This window comes from Oncorhynchus tshawytscha, linkage group LG31 (assembly GCF_018296145.1).
Source record: "Oncorhynchus tshawytscha isolate Ot180627B linkage group LG31, Otsh_v2.0, whole genome shotgun sequence".
In the NCBI taxonomy this organism is placed as follows: domain Eukaryota; kingdom Metazoa; phylum Chordata; class Actinopteri; order Salmoniformes; family Salmonidae; genus Oncorhynchus; species Oncorhynchus tshawytscha.
The window spans coordinates 10,002,338-10,012,119 of NC_056459.1; the positions used below are offsets into that span (position 1 = coordinate 10,002,338).

The 9,782-nt window shown below is 41.0% G+C and overlaps 2 protein-coding genes across 3 annotated transcripts; one reads left to right on the top strand and one right to left on the bottom strand.

Moving 5' to 3' along the window:
* Positions 1–323: 323 nt before the first annotated feature.
* si:ch211-191i18.4 (uncharacterized protein LOC799350 homolog) lies at positions 324–2,417 on the top strand. The gene is made up of 3 exons (XM_024395766.2): positions 324–889; positions 1,075–1,200; positions 1,559–2,417. Exons 1-3 carry the CDS (start codon positions 758–760, stop codon positions 1,670–1,672), a joined length of 372 nt encoding a protein of 123 aa, XP_024251534.1. The 5' UTR covers positions 324–757; the 3' UTR covers positions 1,673–2,417.
* A 701-nt stretch (positions 2,418–3,118) lies between these two features.
* Positions 3,119–7,414, bottom strand: LOC112229747 (protein JTB). 2 transcript variants are annotated; one of them, XM_024395760.2, is made up of 6 exons: positions 7,063–7,414; positions 5,888–6,075; positions 5,759–5,799; positions 5,366–5,451; positions 4,760–4,836; positions 3,119–4,440 (listed from the first exon to the last, which is right to left on the bottom strand). In XM_024395760.2, the coding sequence occupies exons 2-6, from the start codon at positions 5,983–5,985 to the stop codon at positions 4,284–4,286; spliced, it is 459 nt and encodes a 152-aa protein (XP_024251528.1). In that variant the 5' UTR covers positions 5,986–6,075; positions 7,063–7,414; the 3' UTR covers positions 3,119–4,283. The 2 variants fall into 2 exon arrangements, with proteins under 2 accessions (XP_024251528.1, XP_024251527.1); XM_024395759.2 differs by having other exon boundaries at positions 4,760–4,839; positions 7,063–7,412.
* Positions 7,415–9,782: the final 2,368 nt, after the last annotated feature.

Sequence of the window (9,782 nt, forward strand, 5' to 3'; positions counted from 1 at the left end):
CCAAATTTTTTTGGTGCCAAAACCATCAGTAGAGTTGATAATGCAATGGGAATTTAACTGCAACGCATCTTCATGTACACTATGTCATAAAGCTTTAATCCGCAACAAGTCAATTTAATGGAAACACTTGGAAAAATGCACATATTGTTTTATGCAGATGTTTTAAACATTCGCAAGAATATTGAATCGTTGCCAGTTGGAGGGAAACCTGGCTAATAAGGTTGTTATCCAGAAATTATTTGGTTTTGAGATAAAAACGGCTGTATTGGACCTTTAAGAAAATTATCAGACATGTACATGAAGGCGCTGTAGATTAACTAAAGGAAATTGTGTGATAGGCTAATAGGCCATGTTTGCTCTGTCTTGTGGATATAGTCTACACCGTGGTTGGTTCATTTGAGCTAAACGCCAAGGCCTACAGCTTGTGTCAACCTGTCAAAGTGTAATTTGCAACGGACGTCATGTGATCATTAAACCCGTTTAGAAAAGGAAAGATTACCGTGCATCTAGGAGAGTGTTTGCGCACACTGGGCAGTGTGCTTGTTAAAGAGGCTCGGCAATAGCGTCTGCTATTGACTTCGAGACAAAATATTGTTTGTGGACATCGGAGTCAAATTGGTTGAGCTGAAATGCGCTCAGCACCTTGGAGAGCTCTCGCGCGTAGTGAATCACTCGGCCACTCATTCTGAAGCGTACAGATCAAGATCAGCAGTGCCACTGTCAATTTAGTGGAAATCAATTTAGTGGAAATCACGCTATGACGAATTTCACTGTGCTGTTTCTGCTGATGTGTTGTGTTCTATGTGTGCACTTTATGTCTGTCGGAGTAGAGGCAAGATTACCGGACGTTCCGTCGTTGGAAACACGAGACTCACGCAAGCATAAACAGGTGAGTTTGGTTAGATATCCTGGCTATGATTTAAACAGCATAGTCATTTAATATAAGGCTAACTTTATTATATGAATCAATTCCGTCTAGTGAACATAATTGTTTAATGGTACTATGGACTATGATGATTAGGCCTTTGGTCTCGGCCCCAATATAGCCAAGTCATTTTCACTCTTCTATTCTAGTTGGGTGTCCCTGTCCATGATAGGGGACAGCTTCAGAGGGAAATATCTTCCTCAGTTTTGAGAAACAAGTTCAACCGCCTTCCGGGAGTATGTCAACGTCTACGCAGAAGGAGAATCACAATTCTGGTACATTATTGGCTGTAACTAACCACCATTTTTTAATGCTTCCTAGATCTGCTTTTCTGTTGAGCTAATTTGTCAAAAATGCAGTTGGACAACTTATTTTTAGTAGTTGGCCCTTTTTCTAATTTTAGTATTTTATAAACCACGGGCCCAATCAAAACCCAGTTAGGACTACCAGCTTTGATTGAGTAGGGCCCCGAGTTACTCTTGTTAGCCTTCAGTTTGATTGTGGTACCAGTGCGACATCTAGTGGTTAATTGGAAACCCTCAGCAACTACACAGTGCCCTTGTTTGGCATCGGTGCAATCTAGCACACACAAATCAACAATGGAATCAATTTTGTCATGTACTTTTCTTTCAGTGCAATTCCAACGTGGGCAAGTACTGTTCGGTCAAAGATGGAGCTCAACATGGCCATATTTGCCGCTGTCCAAGAGCATCAAAGTGTAAATACTTCTTTCTGAGGAGTCTGTAGAGTTCAATCTAGATTGTCTTTGTCTGTTGTGCTGTTTGTGTCCCATCAAACTGTTTTGACAACTAAATAAATGCACATTTTCAAGAGAAAAATATAAGGAACACTTTCCCAGTACATCACAAATTGTGTCTTTTGACACAAATACAAGTCCAAGTTGACTCTGGGAATCTTCTTTTTCATATTTTATGTTCAACTTGTATCTTACATCCCTGAAAAGTTTGCTTATTTAAGGTAACACTTACCACGCATCATTACACATCATAACCATGCCATAACAGCCTGTCATAATAGGGTCATAAAACTGTCATGAGACCTTTTTGGTCCTGTTGTGACAGATTGCATTACTTTATGACTGGTTATGACACCAACATAAGTGTCAAATCCCACAAAAAAACCTACCACGGTAGTTACTTAATGGCTGGTTATGACACCTACATAAGTTTCAAAACCCATAAAACATACCATTACACCATAGCCTACTTGTCAACAATATGTTTAGAACATTTTCTGAAATTTACCATACTAAATAATCATTGTAATTGCACACACATTGATGTCAGACATGCACCTACCCCAATGCTCTGTTGCTGATGCTGGGATGAATGCAGGAGCAGATATCAGGAGCAGGACAAGACACTTTTTTTTGGACTGATGATTGACATAAGGGCATGTACGTGAGAGGCCCATCTGGCTTACAGCGGCGGTAAGAACTTTAAAGTATTTTTACTTAAGTACCACGTAAGCTGTTTTTCTTTGGGGGGGGGGTCTAAATTTCTAGTTCTACTTTCACTCCACTACATTCCTAAAGAAAATATGTACTTTTTACTCCCATACATTTTACCTGACACCAAAAAGTAGTCATTACATTTTGAATGCTCAGGCAGGAGAGACTTATGATCCAATTCACACACACACCTATCAATATAACATACCTACAGCCTCTGATCTGGCGGACTCACAAAACTCAAATACTACATTCGTAAATGGGTGTTGAAATGTGCCTGTCTGTCCGTAAAGGGGGAAAAAAGGGAGGGATTGTGCCATTAGCGTAATATGAGGAATCTGATGTATAGCTTTTACTTTATACTTTTAGTCAAGTATTTTCTTAGTCCAAGTAAAGTCACACAGGATGGTCATAATGCTTCAAGACAGTGTCATAAAGTGTATTATCTGCAAGTTATTTCAAATGGAGAAAAAAAACACGACTAAAGAATTCATTACAATGAAAACAAAGGACTTAAGAAACAAATGAAAGAAATTCTTGGCGGGGAAAGAAAAACATTTGAATAAATGTGGGTTGACACGTGTCATAACCAGCCATGCAATGTCAGGCGTAAATGTATGCGTCAGGACAGTGTTATGACCATATAACAGATAAACTGTTATGACCGTGTCATGTCGCTGGGTGTGAAGTGTTACCCTATTTAATTACAACAAAAACACAGATTAACTGTTGTCCGATTTTCCATTTATTCTTGCAGAATTCTCAACTCTTTGAGAGCTGCTGAGGCTGGAAAACACATGTCACATAATTCCTAAAAATACATTATTTACAGTTGAAATGTAAAACCATGATGAAATCATGAAAATACTGGCAATCACTGAGCTCAGAGACCAATGTTACTAGGAGCCTACTAGGGGAGTCGATAAAAGTGAATCTCCATCAGCGGAAATGCAACTAAGTTTTTAAATGAATGAAAACAGAAAGAAATATGTGCAGTGTGTTGTTTGTGTGTATTGGATAATGCTATACTCCTATGAAAAAGTAGTCAAAGGTCAGTGTTTGTGTTTAGAACCATGCCTGGAATCTCCAAACACACAAGATTTCACCTTTCACAACCTAGTGATTATAGACTTTTGGCAGAACACCAGTACTGAATCTTGGAAACATGAATCCCATGGAGTTGAAAAACAGCACTGCAGCATGAAACTCATACAACAGTACACAGTAACACTGCAACACTCATCCCCCTATAAGACAGATTCTAGATCCACTTGAGTGACAGATCTAGTTATTAGGCCATGTTTCCAAGTCAGACAGGGCATTTGACACTAGATGAGATTATTGGTTCTCTCAGAGAACAGAAACATGTGCCAGAAACATCTCTGGCATTTGTCAGACAATTCTGTATATTCAAGACAGGTTTCAGTCCACTTTATAACCCCCCACCCAAAAAGACGTCAAAGAAATGTATGTGGCTTGAACTAATCCATCAGTTGTCTGCTACTTAGAATGCAGTCAGTTCCCGTTCATCACTTTGTCCAGATCAAAGTACTGCAAGTTGCCTCATTCCCTTTAGGGTTATTCATTCCATTGACAAAACGCCAGACACTGTTCACCATTTGTGCTTTGGCGGGTTAAAATTAGAGCTGGAGTTTCACTGTCAATCTTGATTTTATAAGCTTGTTACCGTCAGGCCTAATTTCTTCAACAACACCCCCCCCAAAAAAAGTGAAACCGTTTTCTAGTAAGTCTGGCCCATTGAACATTACGTTCTCCAGACCCCCATGCTGTTGAAATGGAGCGGCTGTGGTAATTCTTAACAGTTTGAAATGTTGAGATGAGCCACCGTGGTGAGTTTTACTAGTCTCTTCACTCTAGTGTACTGCGCTAGATGGACTCGATCTGCCTGCGGACTTTCTCGGAGGCAAGCCGGTCCAGCGAACGTTGCCTAGCGACCACTATGAGCGCAAACAGTATGGTGAGGCCCAACGTGGCTCCTTCAAACTTCCAGAAAAGGTGTTCCTCCTTCAGTGTAGAGCGGCAGCTACGAGCAGAAGGGAAACAAGAGTATACATGATGGAAAGCTTGACAGAATCGTTATTATCATGTGTAAAAGCAAACCACAAAAATCTTTATTCAACCTTAAAAATCAGTCTGTGCAGTAGTCTAACATTTGAGCTTGTCTCCTGTAATCTGTTATGAAAAAGCGCTTCATAGTGTTTTCTTAAGATAAGTTCTCTAAAATCTGGTTAATGACATCCAATTCACACAAGATCTAGGTTCAACCTATGAAATCAAGAGACAGCTCGGCATCACAAGATCACAACGAAATGGCAATAGAAGTTGTAGGGGTGGGGACTCACCTCTTGTACTCATCTTTATTAGACTTGGTGCAGTTGATCCTCTCCACATATCCCGTCTGAATACATGCTGCCCACGACTTCTAGAGGGAGGACAGGATGGTTAAGGGCGTCTAGTCTACAAACTGTCGAAAATGATGTATCAGACACAGAAAACAATGTTTTCATGAGAGTAACATGTTGGTGGAAGGGAATTTGATGGGTTTACACTGGATATACAAGCCCAACAGAAAAGTTGGAGAGAGGGTTTGTGTTTAGCTTGGAAGTGTCCTAAACCAGGTTATAATAACAGACTGTGTTTTTCTCTTTCACTGGGCTAGCTTAAACCTGCCTACTTTAAAATCAGATAAGAGTATCCCAGTATTCTCTATAGCTTACAGTTAAAAGGGCTTGTTGCAGCTTGAAGTCCACTGTCATAAGCAACCACGGACTGTGAGGTAGCATAAAACACGACTACATTAATAGCATACATTGAATATACTGCATTCATGTTTAGAGAGATATTCACATCTCCCAATAATAAACTGTCTATTAACCAGATAACTATTGGCGGAAGAAAGGAAATGTAAGGAGAAGTGTGGGGAGGGAGATGACAAAGAGAGATCTCACCGACTGGAAAGTGTTGCACTGGGAGCATTCCACTGCAACCACAAACTCCTCCATCTGCCAACAAGGTGTGGTTACCGGCCTGGCCACTAAAACACAGGCGAAACACAATGCCTTGAATCAGTGTCTGAAAAGGACTGGGAATAGTTTTGACAGAAATTATGGTGAATGACATGACCAGTGACACACTTTTGTTTATACCCCTGACACGAGTGAAGTAAACTGGAGCTTCTATCAGCCCCACACACAAACATGTGCTTCTCTGTGAACTGTGTTGCTAACTTGCTATACAAACGATGTATGAGCAGTCACTGGCATTTATGTTTGCAGCACCACATCAATCCTGTACTCATGTTCTCCAACTCATTCTTATCAAATACTGATAAAGTATAGCACCTGTGGTCTTCTCCTCACTCAGCAGAGCTGCACCAAACACTCTGAAAGAGACAGTAATGAGGGTTAAGCTCTGAAGCAATGTCGAACATAAAGGCTTATCAGCAAGAAGGATGACACCAGCACACTCACCTGAGAGACACCAAAACCCAGAAGAGTGCATGCAAGGCCAGGATTCTGGGCCTCAAGCACGACATGGGGATCCTGCAATCGCTCTCCATCCTCCCCATGCAGGTGCGTGTGGTGTGTGCCACAATTACAACCAAGGCCTGAAGCTTGTCATCGTGGAATTATTCTCTATGGTCCAAAATGGCTGAAACCTGTTACACAATCAAACCACTACCATAATAAGAGACTGAAACATTGGGCAACGGGGAATGCCCATGTTCAACAACCAAACATCAATTTAGCCCATTTATAATTAGCAACCACTAAGACACTTTAACAGAGGTCAAAGAAGCTTATCTAGATGCCACTGTTAATCGCATTAACGTTACATGTTCAATGGAAGCATGCTGGTTCAAGTTCAAATGTGTTTTCCTCCCTAGCCTAGCGCTGGACCTCATACGCGGTCTTCCAGTCATTTAAACTACTCCCCCCAACAGATACGCCATAGGTTGACTGTGGACACCTACCTATGTGGGCAGGGTCTGCTGAACAAGGCATTACGCTAACTAGCTAAACATCTGTAACTGACTTCATGATTAAAAAACGTATCCAGCCATTTCTCTCTGTTCACTCAGCAGTGAATGAGACAATGCAGCAAACCTTCCGCCAGTCAACTGGACTTCAACCTTTATCTCATCTTTCCATTAGTAATAGTAGGTAATTGCTGCATAAACATATTAACAAAGCAGACAATGCGGGTCGCTTTTAGGGAGTGTTGTTGCTAACTAACTAGCGAACAGCTGGCAACAGTTCTAAATCAAGTTATGGAACTTAACTAGCTAACTGTTACCTTAGTTAAAAGGAAACTTAAATAATAGGTTCGTTTGATATCGTGCCACTAATCATTTGATTATAGCTAGTAACGTAGTACTATCATAACTTGGTTTAGGCAATAACTAGCAAGCAAGTTAGCTAGCTACATGACATAGAAAGCAACATGATTAACAGCCGGCTATTTTGTTCCCAGTAGAGTCGCTAGTCTCGTTAGCCTGGCGGGGGTTTAGGTTTACTAGCTAACATAGCGAGAAGACGGCTAACGTTAGTAGCATAACTTAGTCACCGGAACCCCTTCTGATTAGCATGCTGAAAGAATTGACCATACAAATGTAATGTTAGATATTACTCGTTGAAAAGCAAACCTTAACAGATGTCTCACAAAGACTTAGTGTGATTTTGTTGTTTTCGTTCAGTCCCTGAATAGCCGTTTAGTGGAGAAGTGCACCGCCATTTTGAGTCATGTTGAAAACGCTATTGAATACGTAACGGTACGTCTTCAAATGCGTTGCATCCTGGTTGACCCGGTGTCATTAGCGATCGCTCCCTAGTCTAGCGCTTGTCTACAACGCAAACTGACGAACTTGTACACAATCCTGTGTGTTAAACCTATCTGTTCAGGGAAAATAACGTGTGTCTTAGGTCTGCTGATAGTGAAAGAACTGAAAACCTATTTAAATGCCAGAGTCTGGATAACTGAAATGACAAGGGTCCGGTCCGCCCAGGTCCACCATGCCCTATTTTGTCTATATTCTACCTGGCTCTGAGAATAGTGCATTGAACTGCTCACAATATACAGAGAACACTGCAGCACTCCACCCCCTCCAATGAAAATCCTTATAATTCAACAAAATCCTAGCTCACTGGTCCCAGGTCCTCCCTATTGCCACATTTGTTGTCTCATTATCATGTTGACCTACTACTTTATTTCACTTTTGTTCAAATGTATATTTTGGGCTTATGTGTAATATGGTTCTATAGTATCTAACCTGATATTTGTTCATGTCAGATCAAATCTATGCCTACTTAATTTCCAGTTGACTGTAGCCAATGCATGTCCCCAATACCTGATATATAGGTGGGTACAGGAGGGTATTGGGGATACAGGTATACTGTGTCCCCAATACTGTTATTACAGTATAGATACTGGTAGACCATTGCTGTGTCTATTCATAAACAATGGTAGATACACACTTCTATCATACATTATGATCAACACCATCATCCCGGCAACACTAGACCCACTCCAATTCGCATACCACCCCAACAGATCCAAAGATGACGCAATCTCAATCGCACTCCACACTACCCTTTCCAACTGGACAAAAAGAACACCTACAGTGGCAATAAAAAGTATGTGAACCCTTTGGAATTACCTGTATTTCTGCATAAATTGGTCATACAATTATATCTGATCTATATCTAGGTCACAACTATAGATAAACACAGTCTGCTTAAACTAATAACACACAAACAATTACACGTGTTCATGTCTTTATTGAACACACCGTGTAAACATTCACAGTGCAGGGTGGGAAAAGTATGTGAACCCTTGTACATAATAAATGGTTGACCCTGCTTTGGCAGCAATAACCTCAACCAAACGTTTTCTGTAGTTGCGGATCAGACCTGCACAACAGTCAGGAGGAATTTTGGACCATTTTTGGACCATTCCTCTTTACAAACCTGTTTCAGTTCAGCAATATTCTTGAGATGTCTGGTGTGAACTGCTCTATCACCAACAGTGTAACCAGCAAAGCACCATCACACCTCCTCCTCCATGCTTCATGGTGGGAACCACACATACAGAGATCATCCGTTCAACTACTTTGTGTCTCACAAATACACAGTGGTTGGAACCAAAAATCTGAAATTTGGAATCCAGACCAAAGGACAGATTTCAACCAGTCTAATGCCCATTGCTCGTGTTTCTTGACCCAAGCTTGTCTCTTTGTATTTTTGGTGTCCTTCAGTATTGATTTCTTTACAGCAATTTGACCATGAAGGCCTGATTCACATAGTTTCCTCTGAACAGTTGATGTTGAGATGTGTCTGTTATTGAACTCTGTGAAGCATTTATTTGGTCTGCAATCTGAGGCTGGTAACTCTAATGAATTTATCCTCTGCAGCAGAGCTAACTGGGTATTACTTTTCTGTGGCAGTCTTCATGAGAGCCAGTTTCATCATAGCACTTGATGGTTTTTGCAACTGCACTCAAAGAAACTTTCAAGTTCTTGACATTTTCCAGATTGACTGACCTTCATATCTTAAAGTAATGATGGACTGTCATTTCTCGTTGCTTATTTGAGCTGTTCTTGCCATAATATGAACTTGGTCTTTTACCAAATAGGGCTATCTTCTGTATACCACCCCTACCTTTTTACAACACAACTGATTGTCTCAAATGTATTAAAGAAGGAAAGAAATTCCACAAATGAACTTTTAACAAGGCACACCTGTTAATTGAAATGCATTCCAGGTGATTACCTCATGAAGCTGGTTGAGATAATGGCAAGAGTGTGCAAAGCTGTCATCAAGGCAAAGGGTGGCTACTTTGAAGAATCTAAATCTAAAATATACACTGCTCAAAAAAATAAAGGGAACACTTAAACAACACAATGTAACTCCAAGTCAATCACACTTCTGTGAAATCAAACTGTCCACTTAGGAAGCAACACTGATTGACAATAAATTTCACATGCTGTTGTGCAAATGGAATAGACAACAGGTGGAAATTATAGGCAATTAGCAAGACACCCCCAATAAAGGAGTGGTTCTGCAGGTGGTGACCACAGACCACTTCTCAGTTCCTATGCTTCCTGGCTGATGTTTTGGTCACTTTTGAATGCTGGTGGTGCTTTCACTCTAGTGGTAGCATGAGACGGAGTCTACAACCCACACAAGTGGTAGTGCAGCTCATCCAGGATGGAACATCAATGCGAGCTGTGGAAAGAAGGTTTGCTGTGTCTGTCAGCGTAGTGTTCAGAGCATGGAGGCGCTACCAGGAGACAGGCCAGTACATCCGGAGACGTGGAGGAGGCCGTAGGAGGGCAACAACCCAGCAGCAGGACCGCTACCTCCGCCT